Source organism: Piliocolobus tephrosceles, chromosome 5, assembly GCF_002776525.5.
Source record: "Piliocolobus tephrosceles isolate RC106 chromosome 5, ASM277652v3, whole genome shotgun sequence".
Taxonomy (NCBI): Eukaryota; Metazoa; Chordata; class Mammalia; order Primates; family Cercopithecidae; genus Piliocolobus; species Piliocolobus tephrosceles.
In genome coordinates, this window is record NC_045438.1 from 126,780,469 (window position 1) to 126,798,171 (window position 17,703).

The following is a 17,703-nucleotide window of genomic DNA, read 5'->3' on the forward strand; positions in this document are numbered from 1 at the left end:
CCCGGCCTTTTTTTTTTTTTTTTTTAAGGCAGAATCTCGCTGTGTACCCCAGGCTGGAGTGCAGTTGGGCAATCTCAGCTTACCTCCACTTCCCAGGTTCAAGTGATTCTCCTGCCTCAGCCTCTGGAGTAGCTGGGACTATAGGTGCACACCACCACACTGGTCTAATTTTTGTATTTTTAGTAGAGATGGGGTTTTGCCATGTTGGTCAGGCTGGTCTCAAACTCCTGGCCTCAAGTGATCCACCAGCCTCGGCCTCCCGAAGTGCTGGGATTAAAGGCGTGAGCCACTGCTTCCGGCCAACAAACATTTTTTAAAAATGAGGTTTTGTTTTTTTTTTCCAACTCTTAAAATAGTGCCTGGCACATAGTAGGTATCAATAATATGAGCATGTCTTCCTCCATTCTCACACAGAGCAGGAAAGAAGCTGTGTTCCTCCCGTGCCCCATTGATGGAAGTCCTTTAGCAGACTCACCTCCACACTTGATCGGTCAGATTTACAGCAAGTGCCCATTCCTAAACCACTTGTGGAATTACTGTGATTGGTTTGGAGTAACTTGGATTCAACCTCCAAGACCAGGGAGTCCCTGACCTCCCCTGAAACACACAACCTGATAGCTCAACAAAGCCTGGGTTCTGTTCACAACAGAGAGGCTGGAGTGGTGAAGGTGGGAGGGGTCTGTTGGGTCACACAAGGAAGGGCAAAATGGGAGTCCCCATTCTTACTGGTTCTCCATGAGATTCCTTGGGCACTCGAAACCCTTGGATTTACCTACCACTGCACAGTTTACTTAGTGCTTTTTAACTCATGCATTATCTCATCCAGTCCTAGAGCCACCCTCTAAGTAGTCTTGTTATCCCCCTGTGACAGGCTTTGACTTGCCGAGCTGTGTATATATAGTTGGGACAGAGCCAGGTCCTGGGACTCAAGTCGAAGTCTTCAGACTCAATGTTTTGCACTTCTTTTTTTTTTTTTTTTTTTTGAGGTGGAGTCTCACTGTGTCACCCAAGCTGGAGTGTCGAGGTGCCATCTCGGCTCACTGCAACCTCTGCCTCCTGGGTTCAAGCAATTTTCCTGCCTCAGCCTCCCAAGTAGCTGGGATTACAGGCACACACTATCACGCCCGGCGAATTTTTGTATTTTTAGTAGGAACGGGGTTTCACCATGTTGGCCAGCCTGGTCTTGAACTCCTGACCTCAGGTGATTCTCCTGGCTCGGCCTCCCAAAGTGCTAGGATTACAGGCATGAGCCACTGCACCTGGCCTATTTTGCACTTTTATTTGTCTTCCATCAATTCCCAATGCCTGTCATTGGCCACCCTCACAACTGCCACATCCTTGTGCCCCCCTCTGCTATTGTCTATGTAATATTTAAAAAATAACAATTATTCATTAAGAAGAAACTTGATGAAATCCCAGGTTTCATGTCACACACACACACACTCACACTTTAAAATGAGCATAAGGTATTTATTTGTGCTTAGAACATGGGCTCTGGCATTTGATTGCCTTGGTTGGAGTCCCAGCTCTGCCACTGTAGCACATGCAGTTGGTCTCCACCCAGGTGTCCATGGCACTTACCGTTTGAGAGTACACCAGCCTCACTTCCAAGTCTTCCAAGTTGCTGGCACTGTCACTTTGCTTGAGGGCTTGTTCTATCAAAGTCCATCATGTCCTCCCACAAAAAGGCTGGAAGTACTGGGGAATTAATTCCACTCCTCCTCCATCCCCAAGCAGCCCTCATACAATGGCTGTTGGGAATTGGTAGACAAATCTCCCTGCTCCCCCACCCCTCAGGTACAGTAGCTGTCAAGCATGCACTTTTGATTGTCTCCTAGTTCCAAGGCAAGATTGAGCTCCATTTGTCCACCATAGTTAACAATAACGCAGTCTTCACTGGCCTCTGTCCCTTCCCTGCTCATTTCTCCACCCGCTTTAGCTGCTTCATGGAATCGCCTCTCAGGTAAATTATTTCACTTGAATCCTTGTCTCAAGGTCTGCTTCTGGGAAGCCCAAATTGAGACAGACACTTGCTAGTTGTATGGCTGGCACTGGGTGTTGCCTAACCCCTTTGTGTCTCTCTTTTTTCTTTTGTTTTCTTTTTTTTTAAATTAATTAATTAATTATTTTCAATTTATTTATTTATTTATTTATTTATTTTATTTTATTTATTTATTTATTTTTATTTTATTTTATTTTATTTTTTTAGAATGGGGTCTCGCTGTATTACCCAGGCAGGTCTCGAACTCCTGGGCTCAAGCTATCCTCCCGCCTCTGCCTCCCTGAGAGCTGGGATTACAGGCGTGAGCCACCGCGCCCGGCCGTGTCTCTCTTTTTTCTATCGGTGATGGAAGGAGAATAATACCACCTCAACCTCACAGAACAGGTGTGGTACAGCTCTCAGTGACTGGCTAGGAGAAAGCACTTAACAAGAGGGATCTAGGGCAGGCCTGGTGGCTCACGCCTATAATCCCAGCACTTTGGGAGGCTGAGGCTGGCATATCACCTGAGGTCAGAAGTTAAAGATCAGCCTGACCAACATGGTAAAACCCCATCTCTACTAAAAATACAAAATTAGCTGGGCGTGGTGGCGAGCGCCTGTAATCCCAGCTACTTGGGAGGCTGAGACAGGAGAATTGCAGAGCAAGGCTCTGCAAAATATAACTCTCAGAACAATAAAAAAATAATAATCAGTGGGATCTAATATTATTACTACCTAATAGTATTATTACTATTATTGCTCTGGTGTGCTACCAGGGGTGTTGTGCCACATTGGGGACATACTACTCCTGACCCACCACCTGAACTTTCTCTGGATGCCCTCTTCCTGCTTCTCTCTTCTTACTCCCACTTACTCTCTAAACTCCTGCAATCCCATTTCTTCCACCATGACTGTTTCATGGAATTCAGGTGATCAGAACCACCAGTCCCCACCAGTCCCAGGACAGCCCACCCTTCCTATCACACAAACCACCCTGCCTACTTCTGATGAGTGTTGCAAATGCCCATGTAAAAGTCTTCTGTCTTCATGACATCTTAGGATTCCTGCGTTGTGGAGGATCATCATATCAGGCGCTTTAGACTGGAAGCTTAAAAGGGAGGCTTCTTGGCTCGGCGCGGTGGCTCACGCCTATAATCCCAGATCTTTGGGAGGCTGAGGCAGGCGGATCACGAGGTCAGGAGATCGAGACCATCCTGGCTAACACAGTGAAACCCTGTCTCTACTAAAAATACAAAAAATGAGCCGGGCGTGGTGGCGAGTGCCTGTAGTCCCAGCTACTTGGGAGGCTGAGGCAGGAGAAAGGCGTGAACCTGGGAAGCAGAGCTTGCAGTGAGCTGAGATCGCACCACTGCACTCCAGCCTGGACAACATAGTGAGACTCCGTCTCAAAAAAAAAAAAAAGAAAAGAAAAAAAGGGAAGCTTCTCATCTCCGACCCATGTCCAGCATGTCCCAGGGCTGCCGGATGTGTGGAAGGCACGTGATAAGGCACCTGATTGTTAAGGATCACAGCTATCTTTATCTTTATTGACCACCTACTATGAGCCTAGGACAGCTGAGGGTACTTTTCCCACTTTTCCCATATTAATCCCTTCATTCACCATATGAAATAGGAGTTGTTACCATCCCCCTTTTGCAAATGAGAAGCCTGGGACAGAAAAGTTAAGTAACCTGCCCAGGATCACACAATCACACAGCTGGCAAATAACAGAGCTGGGCATCAACCTAAATCTAGAGCTCACTTACTTAATGACTGTGCCAAACCAATGCCAGTGCTATCTCCTGCCTAGAATGAGGAATGCTTGCCAGCTGAGAACCAAAGACAGCTCTCTCTTCACAGGTATATTGCTGTAGCAGATTACCCTTCCACACCTGAGGCCCTGTGTGCACCTGAGTGTTACCTGTGGAACAGGAATCTCAAGCAGAATGACAGAACAGGAAAGCCTCATTTATTCAGAACCCAGACAGCCAGAAACAGGAAGAAAAAGCAACTGCTTAAATATATAGGTTGTATTCTTATTTTATGAGGAGAGACTTGACAGTTTCAGTCTAGTACCTGAGGTTTCTTTTCCCAAGCAGCTTATAAGCTAGAAATTGTAAACTGCTTTTTGTCCCTCAGACCCAGTATATGGGCTCATCATGTATGGCTTGTATGGTTTTTGTTACTGTTTTTCAACTGAAGTAATATAGATATTTTAAGAAATTTCTCTTTTTTTTGTTTTGAGACGGAGTCTTGCTCTGTCCCCACCTCCCAAAGTGTTGGGATTACAAGCGTGAGCCACTGCGCCCGGCGGAAATTTCTTTTCTTTTGAGACGCAGTCTCACTCTGTCTCCCAGGCTGGAGTGCAGTGGCACAATCTTGGTTCACTGGAACCTCTGCCTCCGGGGTTCAAGCGATTCTCCTACCTCAGCCTCTTAAGTAGCTGGCATGACAGGTGTGCGCCACTATGCCTGGCTAATTTTTGTATTTTCAGTAGAGATGAGGTTCCATCATGTTGGCCAGGCTGGTCTTGAACGCCTGGCCTCAAGTGATCCACCCACCTCAGCCTCCCAAAGTGCTGCAATTACAGGCATGAGCCACCACACTCAGCCTTTTTCTTTTCTTTTGTAGTAGTGGGGTCTCGCTGTGCTGCCTAGGCTGGTCTTGAACCCCTGGCCTCAGTGATCCTCTCAACTCAGCCTCTCAAAGTGCAGGGATTGCAGGCGTGAGCCACCATGCCCTATCTAAGAAATATTATCTTGGGGAAACAGGGAATCTATGGCCACACTCATTACTATGGTGTAGCAAAAGTCTGAAGCTAAACAGTACCTCTTGGGCTTTGGATGGGACCTGTGCTATCTACTGTGTCTGGCCCGAACAGCTCCCTTACCACATGTGAGTTGCCATTTATCATGTGGTGTATGCTGGTGTTTTTCTTTTTCTTTGAGACGGAGTCTTACTCTGTCGCCCAGGCTGGAGTGCAGTGGCCGGATCTCAGCTTACTGCAAGCTCCGCCTCCCGGGTTTACGCCATTCTCCTGCCTCAGCCTCCGGAGTAGCTGGGAGTACAGGCGCCCGCCACCTTGCCCTATTTTTAGTAGAGACGGGGTTTCACCGTGTTAGCCAGGATGGTCTCGATCTCCTGACCTCGTGATCCGCCTGTCTCGGCCTCCCAAAGTGCTGGGATTACAGGCTTGAGCCATCGCGCCCGGCCAGCTGGTGTTTTTCTTATATCCAGTTTGTTTTATTCATTAACTCAAAGATTTATTGAGCCAGACGTGGTAGTGTATGCCTATGGTCCCAGCTACTTGGGAAGCTAAGGTGGGAAGATCACTTGAGCCTGGGAGATAGGGGCTGCAGTGAGTTGTTATCATGCCACTGCATTCCAGCCTGGGTAATACAGTGAGACCCCGTCTCAAAGAAAAAAAAAATTATTGAACATCTACTGTGAACTGGATACCATCCTGTTTTGGTGGTGTGGTGTGGGAGTAGACAAGCTGTAAACAGAATATGCAAGCAAAGTATATGCTATACTAGTGATCAGTGGTAAGCAGAAAAATAAAGCAGTGAAAGAGCATAAGAAGTGTCAGGGCTGGGGAGCTGGCATTAAAAATTTAGGTAGGATGGCCAGGAAAGGCTGTAGGAGGAATACAACTTTTGGATTTCCTGAAGGAAGTGAGGGAGTGGGCCATGTGGATATCCGGAGGCAGAACATTCCAGGCAGATGGAACAGCACGTGCAAAGAGAACATGTATGCCTGGTGTGTTCCATGAACAGTGTGGCCAGAGCAGAGTGAGGGAGAGTGCTGGGAAATGGGGTGGGAGTACAGATGCCGCAGCGTCTTTGGCAGTCACTCCAAGTGAAATGGAGAGCCACTGAGAGTGATGGGTTGAGACTAGACTGGAGGGCCAAGGGTGGGGTCAGGGAGACCTGGCAGGAGGCTACCACTGTAATCCAGGTAAGAGATGACGCAACTCGGACCAGGGGGGTAGCATCGGAAATCAAGAAAGGGATTGGAGATGTATTTTTGACGTAGAATCAACCAGAAGTGGGTCGCAGGTTGGATGTGAGGGACCAGTAAGGTCAAGGAAGAACCGAGTTTGGACAGAGGAGGTAACAGAGGAGGAAAAAAAAAGTAAATTTTGAAAATATTTTGAAATTATTAATAGCTCCTCTGTGATCTGCTGATCAGAGTGTGGGGATTGTGTGGGATTTGAGAGAGAGGAGTCAGGAATGACACCAAGTGTTTGGCATGAGCCATTAGAAGGATGGAGTTGCCATTTTCTGAGATGAGCGTGTAGGAAGAGCGAGGTTTTTGGGGAAAGATTAGGATGTCAGTTTTGGAGAAGTTGAGTTTAACTGGCCTATTGGACATCCTTGTGATGTTGCCAAGAAGGCAGCCTCCGATGCAAAACGGAAACTGAAAACAGGTCAGTTCACACCAGCTCTGATTTGGTAGTGCTGCCCAAAGTGCTGTGTTGAGATTTTAAATGCCCATCCAGGTTGGTTTTCTTTTTTGTTGTTGTTGTTGAGACGGAGTCTCGCTCTGTCGCCAGGGCTGGAGTGCAGTGGCCGGATCTCAGCTCACTGCAAGGTCCGCCTCCCGGGTTCCCGCCATTTTCCTGCCTCAGCCTCCAGAGTAGCTGGGACTACAGGCGCCCGCCACCTCGCCCGGCTAGATTTTTGTATTTTTTAGTAGAGATGGGGTTTCACCGTGTTAGCCAGGATGGTCTCGATTTCCTGACCTCGTGAGCCGCCCATCTCGACCTCCCAAAGTGCTGGGATTACAGGCTTGAGCCACCACGCCCGGCTAGGTTGGTTTCCTTTTTTTGTTTGTTTGTTTGTTTTTTAGACGGAGTCTTGCTCTGTTGCCCAGGCTAGAGTGCTGTGGTGTGATCTCAGCTCACTGCAACCTCCACCTCCTGGGTTCAAGTGATTCTCCTTCCTCAGCCTCCCAAGTAGCTGGGATTACAGGTGTGCACCACCATGTGTGGCTAATTTTTTTTGTATTTTTAGTAGAGATGGGGTTTCACCATGTTGTTCAGGCTGGTCTTGATCTCCTGACCTTGTGATCCGCCCACCTCGGCCTCCCAAAGTGCTGGGATTATGGGCGTGAGCCACCGCACCTGGCCAATTTTTGTATTTTTAGTAGAGACAAGATTTTGCCATGTTGGCCAGGCTGGTCTTGAACTCTTGACCTCAGGTGATCCACCCACCTCGGCCTCCCAAAGTGCTGGGATTACAGGCGTGAGCCACTGCGCCCGGCTGAAGAGTGCTCAATTTTTACTGATAGGAGTGGACAAAGAGTTTTAAAGATTAATGTGAAATATTGTACAAATATTATAGATGCTTGTAATAGTGACCTGGAATACTGTAAGCAGTGAGATAGCTCCTTGATTCTCAAAGAAAAAAAACTAAATTATGTGCAGTTTGGTTTAATGCTTTTTGTTGTTGTTGTTGTTGAGACAGGTCTCACTCTGTTGCCCAGGGTGGAGTGCAGTACAGTGATCTGGGCTCACGGCAACCTCCACCTCCCAGGCGCAAACAATTCTCCTGCCTCAGCCTCCCGAGTAGCTGGGACTACAGGCGTTTGCCACTGCATTCGGCTAATTTTTATATATTTTTTTTGATAGAGATGGGGTTTTATTGTGTTGGCTAGGCTGGTCTCGAACTCCTGGCCTCAAGTGATCTGCCTGCCCGGCCTCCCAAAGTGCTAGGATTACAGGTGTGAGCCACCGTGCCTGGCCAACGTTGTGCTTTTAAGTCCCACAATCACAACTTTTTAAAAAAGGGTTCACCACATGCCAGCCACTCTTCTATGTATTTTAAACAAATCAACCCATTTCATCCTCACAACTGCTCTATAGGGGAGTACTACTGTTATCACCATTTTCAGAAAAGGAAACTGAGGCACAGAGAGGTGGTTTAACTTAGCCAAAGTCACACAGTGAGGGAGTGGAGTGGCACAGGGGTGTGGCTCCAGGCCCTGGAGGGTCCTCTCCATACACCAGACCATGCGTTTACCATCATAAGCCAGGTCATCAGGATTTGCTAGAGATGCAATTCTAGGAGTAGGGCGCTTGCTGCTCAAACTTTTGCTTTTCTTAGAGGGGTTATGGATGCATGTTCATAACAGAAAGGGTACTCCTTGAGAAAGGGAATAATAATAATCATTTCAGAAACTACTATCTCTGAATGCTTGCTTTGTGCCAGGCACAGGTGAGATGTTTTCTGCTCATTTAGTTTTCAGAACATCATTATGGGGCTATTATATTATCCCCACTGGATAAAAGAGGAAACAGAGAGGTTCCAATAATTCTCTCAAAGTCATAAGGTGGGGAGCCAGGTTTGAATTGAAAGCAGTCTCTGACTCCAGAGCCCTGTTTAGCACCCCTGTCCTCAGACCGATGGCTCGCTTGGCTCTCCCCAGTATCTCAATGGGTCTGAAGGTAACTAAGCCATGGCATGTGGACTGTGGGGTGATGGGCCTCACCCATCACCTTGTTCACCCTCTTACTTCTCAGATGGGGACTTTTTTTTTTTTTGTAGATGGAATTTCGCTCTTGTTGCCCAGGCTGGAGTGCAATGGCACGACCTCCGCTCACTGCAACCTCTGGCTCCAGGGTTCAAGCGAGTCTCCTGCTCAGCCTCTGGAGTAACTGGGATTACAGGCGTCCATCACCACACCCGGCTAATTTTTTTGTATTTTTAATAGAGATGGGGTTTCACCATGTTGGCCAGGCTGGTCTCGACCTCCTGACCTCAGGTGATCCCACCTTGGCCTCCCAAAGTGCTGGGATTACAGGTGTGAGCCACTGTGCCTGGCCCAGATAGGGATATTTTGATGATGAAGGGGAAGAGAAAGAAAATGTATCCTTCCTCTTTGGGGTTTCTTATTTGGCCTGTGACATTCTATTCCCACTCCTCCTCCAATTTGCCATTTTATTGACTTTTTCTAATTGGATGTACCTGGGTAGAAACTTCTCATACTATTGGCCCTGGTCATTACTTTGTCTTTAGTTTTCCTTTTAGAAAAACAAAAACAAAAAAAGCAAGAGGAGCCTCTATTACTTTGAGGAGGAGGTAACTGGTGAACTTGTGCTGGTCCTGCACTGAGCTCACCTGCCTCCCCAGTGGCCAGTCCTTGGCCCTGAAAGTCGGGGATGATCTAGCTCTAGGTATGGTTGTTTCATCCAGGGGTGAGGCAGAAGTATCTCTCCTAAAGTCCTGCTCACCAGGAGCTCCCGTCCCCATAATGCAGGTTCACAGCCAGCTTTTAGGACTAGTCAGTCTGTGTGGCCCTCCCTCAATTAATAAATCAGCAACTAAAAGGCCGGGTGCGGTGGCTCACGCCTGTAATCCCAGCACTTTGGGAGACTGACCAGGGGGCGGCTCACTTGAGGTCAGGAGTTTGAGACCAGCCTGGCCAACATGGTGAAACCCCATCTCTACTGAAAATACAAAAATTAGCCGGGCGGGGTGGTGGGCACCTGTAATCCCAGCTACTCAGGAGGCTGAGGCAGGAGAATCACTTGAAATCGGGAGGTGGAGGTTGCAATGAGCTGAGGTTGTGCACTCCAGCCTGGCAATAAGAGCAAAACTCCGTGTCAAAAAAAACAGAAAAACAAAACCAACCAACCAACCAACCAAATAAAAACCCTTCTATTTGTTAAAAAAAAAAAAAAAAAAGAAAGAAAGAAATCCACCATGAACCAAAAATTAGTCAAAACAATGAACTAAAATTTTGTTTTTGTAAAATGTATGATAACAAAATGTTAAGGCACGTCATGTACCATCATGGTTCACTGCAGCCTTGAACTCCTGGGCTCAAGCAATCCTCCTGCTTCAGTCTCCCTAGTAGCTGGGACTACAGGCTTGTGCCACTGCACCCAGCTTATTTTTTTTTTTTTAATTTTTTGTAGAGATAGGAGTCTTGCTTTGTTGTCCAGGCTGGTCTTCAACTCCTGGCTTCCAGTGATCCTCCTGCCTCAGCCTCCCAAAGTGCTGGGCTGATGGGACATTTTTATACATAGTGCCATGTTGCTATAAATGAGAAGTTTAAAAAATACTGATTTTAAAAATTAATTTATGTCAATAATTTTTATGAACAAAGTTAAAAAACCAAACAAAAATACAAAAAGGGTTAATATCTTTGAGACTTGATGAGCATTTATAAATCAACAAGAGAAAACAAACATCCCTATAAATGAATAAGCTAAGGACATGAATGGGTAATGTACATAAGAAATGTAAATGTCTAAAAATATGCCAAAATAGATTTGTTATTACTAATAAGCTACTTTCACTCTCTAGTTGGCAGAGTTGTTTTGAAAAATAGATATGTAATGATGGTGGAGTAGATTGGTTTAACTATTCAGCAGGAAAATTTGGCAATTAGAAGTGTATCAGGCCGGGCGCGGTGGCTCAAGCCTGTAATCCCAGCACTTTGGGAGGCCGAGACGGGCGGATCACGAGGTCAGGAGATCGAGACCCTCCTGGCTAACACGGTGAAACCCCGTCTCTACTAAAAAATACAAAAAAAAATTAGCCGGGCGAGGTGGTGGGCGCCTGTGGTCCCAGCCACTCGGGAGGCTGAGGCAGGAGAATGGCGTGAACCCAGGAGGCAGAGGTTGCGGTGAGCTGAGATCCGGCCACTGCACTCTAGCCTGGGCGACAGAGCAAGACTCCGTCTCAAAAAAAAAAAAAAAAAAAAAAAAAAAAAAAAAGAAGTGTATCAAAAGCCTTAGAATGTTTCATAACCTTAGATTGGGAAATTCCACTTCTAGAAATTAATTCACTTCTAGAAATAATCATGAGTGTGCACAAAGATATCACCCCAAAAATATTTTACAGTATTGTGTCTAATAGGGAAGAACTAGAAATAATTTAAATTTCCACCAATACAGGTTTGTCAAAATACATTTTGTACATTCAGCTAATGGTATACTATGTCCCCATTACAAATTATGTCCTAGAATATTTAATGGCATGGAAAAGTGTTAACAGTATTTTTTTTTAATGAAAAAAGCTTACAAAACAGTTTGTGATGATTCCATTTAAAATGTGTGTTTATTCATAGAACAAAGATTACCAAATAAACATTGATATATTAAAGAGTTATTACTGGATGGCAAATTGCAAATGATTATTTCCTTTTTTTGTGGCTTATCTGCATTTTTGAAGTTTTCTACAATGCAAAAGAATATATTAAAACTACAATACAATTTATTATAGAAGAAAGAATAATTCGGCCAGGCGCGGTGGCTCATACCTGTAATCCCTGCACCTTTGGAGGCCGAGACCAGCGGATCACGAGATCAGGAGTTCGAGACTAGCCTGGCCAACATAGTGAAACCCTGTCTCTACGAAAAATACAAAAATTAGCCAGGCATGGTGGTGCGTGCCTGTAGTCCCAGCTACTCGCGAATCGCTTGAATATGGGAGGTGGAGGTTGCAGTGAGCCCAGATCGCGCCACTGCACTCCAGCTTGAGCAACAGAGTGAGGCTTCGTCTCAAAAAAAAAAAAAAAAAAAAAAAAAAAAGAGAATAACAGAAAATGGTTGGCACAGAACTCACATCTTCTACATCATAGTGTCATTTCTCTAGTTCCTTAGTAAGGAAGGAGACACTTCCTTAGTGTCTCATAAGTCAGGAGGACCCCAGTAGGCCAGGGCAGGGATCCTCTATAGCCTCCTTCCATTTGGAGCATTATTGGAGGTCTTTTGACTGCCTCTTGGTCAAGTGGAATCCAGCTTCCGGTAAAACTACAAAGTAACCAAAAGTTTGGGAGGTGGAAGAAATGCAACCGGTAGATCTCAGAGTCTGGGGGAAAAACTGATTCAGTGAGAATCTAGTTTTTCCGTCCAGTTTCTCCAAACAGAAACTAATGCCGACTTTAGGGGCTTGTCCAAAGCTGGGCAACCAACTTAACAAGGTGAGGCCTTGACTCCATGGCCTTTCCGTTCTGTTATATGCTGATTTAGACTAAAGCTCTCATACTTTAAAGTGCACAGAAATCTAGTTAAAAATGCAGATTCTGATTCAGGTTAGGGGTGGGCCTGAGAGTCTGCATTTCTAACCAGCTCCCAGGCGATGACCATGCACGGGAGAGGTCTGGGATCACAGTTTAACTAGCAGTGGTGTAGAGCACAGAATCTGGAGCAAGAAGGCCAGCTTCCCAATCCTAGTTCCATCACGGGCCAACCGAATGACAGTTGCCTCGGTTTCCGAGTTTTCGTGAAGATGTAGTGAGTCATTACATTGTGAGGCTTTGGAGCAGCGTTCACTAAGAACTGACTCTGACATTATTTATCGCATTCCTTAGAGCAAGCAGCCGGCGAAGTAGGGTTTGACGAATGAATAAGTGAATGAATGACCTTTGGAGAAAAATTCTTTCCTGGGTGACTAGAGTCCAAGAAGCAAAATGGGAGGGCCCGTGGGTGGGTAGGAGGCCCACCCCCTAGAAAGTTCTCTGCACCCGGTGGTCCAGAGGGCCCGGAGTGCCCGGAAGCCGGCCGGCTTGCGCTCAGCGGCCCAATGGGGCCGCGGGAGGAAGGGGAGAGCGCCCAGCCAGCCCTTTCCGTCCGGGGCGCCGCAGCCCCGCCCCTCGGAGCGTTGCGACGTCCGAGCATTCCACGGTTGCTACATCGTCGCGAGGGGCGGGGCGCCTGTCAGGGAAGCGGCGCGCGCGGGCGGCAGGCGGGCTGGGGATCCGCCGCGCAGTGCCAGCGCCAGCGCCAGACCCGCGCTCCGCGCTCTCCGGCCGGTCGCCTGCCTTGGGACTCGCGAGCCCGCACTCCCGCCCTGCCTGTGCGCTGCCCGAGTATGGAGCTGCTGTGTTGCGAAGGCACCCGGCACGCGCCCCGGGCCGGGCCGGACCCGCGGCTACTCGGGGACCAGCGTGTCCTGCAGAGCCTGCTCCGCCTAGAGGAGCGCTACGTGCCCCGCGCCTCCTACTTCCAGTGCGTGCAGCGGGAGATAAAGCCGCACATGCGGAAGATGCTGGCTTACTGGATGCTGGAGGTACCGCCCGGACGCGTCCCCCTCCCCCACCGCTCCCGGGTCTGGACACACCGGGGCCGCCCTGTCGGGACATCGCGGTCCCCACAGCAATCTGCAGGATGCTCCGAGGCTAAGACTCTCGGGGCCTGGCCTTCCACTAGGGCACCCTAGCCAGCTGCCTCCCTTGCTTTCCCAAGCCCTAATCGGCTCCTCCCGACTGTGAGTGCCAGTCACTTGGCACCCTAACTGTGCCTCTCTTCGGGCCGAGAAAACGGGACCAGGGACGTCCTCTCCCCTTCGGCTTCTCACAGCGTCTCCCGCTTCCCTCCCCCTCCTGGCCTTCTCCGGAGAGCGCGCCTGGAAAACCCTGAGCTCGGCCGCCCCCGCCCGGGAGCCGGTTCCTGTGTCTGTCGCGGGGTTCTGGCGGGGAAGGCGATGGGGGTGGCGCGCGCCCTGTTCCGGCCGACAGGGAAATGAAAAGTGCGGGAGGCAGCGGCGGGAGCCTCCTCCCTTCCCCTCGGGTGTGTGCAGTGGTGGCGGTGATGGGGGTGAGGTCCCAGCTCTCTGGCTACCATGGGTGACCCTTGCGTCCCACTTCCCGTCCCTGTGGGGGAGGGGAGTCTCCGTTTGGAATCCTTCGTGAGGAAGGGCTCCTTGACTTTACCACCCCCACCCCACCAAGGGGAGAGGGGAGGAGGCCGCGCAGAGGAAGTGGGGGGCGTCACCTTGGGGAGGGCCCATCCTCCTCTTTTATTGGTCCTTGTCTCTGTAAGTAGCTTACCCTCTCTCCGGTTTTTGCTCCCTATCCCACCTCACTTCAGCGCCCCCACCCCCGCGCTGCTGTGTTCCCCACGCTCTGGCCCCAGCAGTGACTGTGCGCCCTCCCCCAGGTATGTGAGGAGCAGCGCTGTGAGGAGGAAGTCTTCCCCCTGGCCATGAACTACCTGGATCGCTACCTGTCCTGTGTCCCCACCCGAAAGGCACAGTTGCAGCTCCTGGGTGCGGTCTGCATGCTGCTGGCCTCCAAGCTGCGCGAGACCACGCCCCTGACCATCGAAAAACTGTGCATCTACACCGACCACGCTGTCTCTCCCCGCCAGTTGCGGGTGCGTGTGTAACCACCCCCCCACCCCCGACACATACTGTCTCCCACTTTCCAGGAAAAGGAAAGCTTGAGATATCAGAGGCTTTCTGCTCCCTGGAGAGGGAGCAAGGCGATCAGGACCTTTGGGAAGGGAATTGGGGTGGAACAAACGATGGGGCAGTGTGGTGTGATGGTTAGTGTCACTCCCGCCCAGGCTCGAGCTGCAGGCAGGCATTAAACCCCCTCCTGACCTCCAGGGGATGCCACTCCTTCCTGGTCTTTCCCCCAGATAGCAACAAGTCAAACTGCATGTCTACACTCACTAGTACTTTGCCTCTGGGTTTACGCAGCCACCATGAGTTATTTATTGGCAGCAGAAGGGCATGCCTGCACACCCCCACTGAAGTAGGGGAGTGGAATGTGCTTCATGTGGGGGAGGGGGTTTGCCTTGGTTGAGTCTTTATCCTCATGTGGACTTTGTGATAGAAAAACCTCCCAGAGCCAATTAAAGCCAGGCTCTGATTGCTTTAAGGAAGGGCTGATGTATTTCATCCCACCTTCTTTGCTTCCTCTTATATCCCGGAAGAGACAGCTTCTTCCTAATCCTTTCCTGTCCTCATTCTGAGGAACTGGAGCAGCTGCTTTGGGCCTGGTGGAAACAGCTCCCTCTGCCCCCCTTAGCCAAAGGCCCAAGCTGAGGGACAGGCAGGGAGGTGAGCTGCAGCTGCTTCCGATGTGATAATGGTGCCCCCTCCCCCGGCCCGCCCTCTCTGACCAAGGTCTTTCATAACCCTGTGGGGAGCTGCTGTCACTCCTGTGGTTTGGGAAGTGGCTCCCTGGGCCTCTTGCTGGAAACTTCCGCTGGGCTCAGACAGGGCAGGAAAGTCACCGGTTCTGTCCCGCCTCAGAAGGCGCCTCAGTCCTGCCTCAGAAGGCGGGGGAGCTGCTGGATCTGGAAGAGGTTATTTAGGACATGCAGATTGTCTCCTAGGGGGCTGGGGGGAGAGGGTGGATGAGCTGGCACCTTCTTCCACCTTGCTCTGTGGCGGGCCAAGTCTTCTGCTGACCCTGAGAGGAGTCTCTGGGCCCCATCTCCCAGGGAGGAGGGCAGCAAGCAGGCTGCTGTGATTGGCTGGCAGGGAAGCCAGGGTACTGGGGCCCCCGACTGCTGTGAGTCGAGGAACAGGATTCCTCTTCCTGCCAAGTAGCTCAGAGATGGGAGTAGGAGGCCAGAGTTGGGAATCCAGGAGGCTCCACAGCTCTTTGTGATGAATCTGGTAGTTTTTGGCAAGTCTGAAGGTGGAGCTAGTTTCCAGGGCCAGAGAGCAATATGTTTTTGGAGGGGTTGGGGCTGGAAGGTAGAAGGGGAACTTCCTTTTTGTGAAAAGATGGAGGTGGTGTGTGTGCCCACATATGAGGGTTTTTCAGTGCAGGCAAAAAGTACTCTTCCCTTTGTCTGAGCTGGGGGTGGAGTGCCCAGAAGACTTCCTAGAAGGTCAAGGTTGGAAGAGACCTCTGAGAACTCCAATTGGTCCATATCCGTGTGCAGCACAGGAGGCTGAGGCCCAAGGAGGGAGGGAAAGGTCCCTGCCTCAGCATCGCACTGAGCAGATGAGTGTAGAACCTGGGTCTTCTAGCTAGACCAGGTTGTCTAAAAAGTCAGGGATGTGGTGGCCGCTGCCACCCACTGAAGCTAAGCACTCCCAGGGGTGTGTTCTCCACCAATTAACACTGGGATTCTCTGGTTTCCTGGATATGGGTAAGGGTGGCCACCTTCCCTCAAACATGACCCCTTGCCTCCCCATAGGGAGAGTCCCACCCCCAGTTGCCTTCCAGATGCTTCCTTAGAAGCTGGGTCCCTTCTGTTAACTGCTGAGTTAGGAGTTGGCTCCTGGGACATTCACTGGGAGTAGCATTGTAATTTCTCTGCCTCACTTCTGGCCAGGCTGTTTTCTCTGGGGCTCTTTGAGGGTAGGGACTGATTTGAGAGGCTGACACCTAAGCTGGGGCCAAGACAGAGACAGCTGTAGCTGGGGCCTGGAAGAGGTTGGGTGGGGTTGCCATTTCTGCCTCAATAAGGAGTCAAACCCACAAGTTCCTTCCTGAGATAAAACAATGAAGAAATCCTCATGTATGCAACTCAGAAATGGGGCCAGGTCTGGGAACCCATGATGAGTGGATTGGGGTGAGGCTTCCAGGCTTCTCCCAAAACCTAGTACTGGCAGGTAGGCTTGGGTAGGTGAGGATAGGACTTGATCCCTCAGGAATCATTTGGAGCCATCCTGTCTGGCTTGGCCTCCACCTATCCTCCTGAAAGTCAAGTGGCATGGGGCACTATGGGTTCCAGCTAAAGGGGGTGGGGTGGGGTGCTATACTTCAGGACCTGTCCCTGATATCCTACCAAGGGGATGTGGCTTGGGTTGGGCAATCTCCCCTTTGAGGAACCTCAGAAAAGGCTCAGTGGCTGTCATTGGAGGAGTCATACTCCCTCCTGTTGATTCAAGAGGTGTGGACTTGGCTGGGATGCAGAGTTGCAGGGGAAGCTAGTGGTGATCTGCCCTTTCACAAATCCTTGGGGTTGGGAGAGTCTTTCTGCTTCATCCCAGAGGAGTCCCCAGTTCATAGTGATGCTGTGGTATCTGCTGCTTCCGTCTTTCAGCCATGGCTGGAGAAATCCTCAGAGCCCTGAATGAAGTCAGGAGAAGGCCTGAATTATTGGCTCCTTAAACATAACCAGACAGGATTAAAAGGGATAATCCATGTAAAGCATGTTGTCCTGGCACCTAGTAAATGATCAGTAAGTGCTCAAAGCACATGCCCCCTCCTCTTCCCTGCCTTGAACTCCATGGTGCCTGGCCTTAAAATCAGAAACTGAGGTGTTGGGCTTTAAAAGTTTGATGGGCTTCCCTGCCTATGAGACTTTGAGACTTCTGCTTTACTCCTTCCTCTTCCCTTCTCCAGCCACTGACCCACCCTTTTCCCCCTTTTCCAGGACTGGGAGGTGCTGGTCCTAGGGAAGCTCAAGTGGGACCTGGCTGCTGTGATTGCACATGATTTCCTGGCCCTCATTCTGCACCGGCTTTCTCTGCCCCGTGACCGACAGGCCCTGGTCAAAAAGCACGCCCAGACCTTTTTGGCCCTCTGTGCTACAGGTAAGAGCCCTGTGCACATTTTTGCCAAATTGGAAAAATCATTAGACTTATAAGGGTGAAAGGTAACTAGGAGATTCTGGTTTATACTGTCAAAATTCATTTGTGAAAGTTACATCCCCTCTGAGCCCCTAGTCTCGATACAGAAAAGCAGGCCATAATCAGCTCTATGGGATCTCAGACCCCTCCAGTTTGTAGGAGGGACACTGAGGGTATAGAGAGAAGTGACTCACCCAAAGTCTGACAGTGAACATGTTGGGAACAGAACTCCCGTCTCTTGGCCCTGGTTGTGTTCCCACACTAGGGAGTGTCTTGTCTATTCCCTGGACCTATGGAAACTGGCAGTTGGTCCTGATCTCTAGGAAAGATACTCTTTCCTGTCTTCCTCCCTTGCCGATATCTTGCCCCACCCACTGCTGGAGTTTTCTAGCATGTCCTCTGCTCTACTCATGCTGCCTGGCACTTTCCGAGGAGTCAGAAGTCCATGCT

General features: G+C 49.6%; 1 protein-coding gene across 4 annotated transcripts in view; it reads left to right on the forward strand.

Moving 5' to 3' along the window:
- Positions 1-17,703, forward strand: part of CCND3 (cyclin D3) — a 119,313-nt gene that overhangs the window by 99,802 nt on the left and 1,808 nt on the right. The window contains exons 1-3 of one of the 4 annotated variants that reach the window (XM_023212794.1): positions 12,615-13,002; positions 13,872-14,087; positions 17,058-17,217. In XM_023212794.1, the coding sequence (XP_023068562.1) occupies positions 12,805-13,002; positions 13,872-14,087; positions 17,058-17,217 (574 nt within the window). In that variant the 5' untranslated portion in view covers positions 12,615-12,804. Of the gene's footprint in view, positions 1-12,614; positions 13,003-13,871; positions 14,088-17,057; positions 17,218-17,703 lie in introns of those variants that run through there. The other 3 variants (XM_023212796.2, XM_023212795.1, XM_023212797.2) reach the window with 3 other exon arrangements.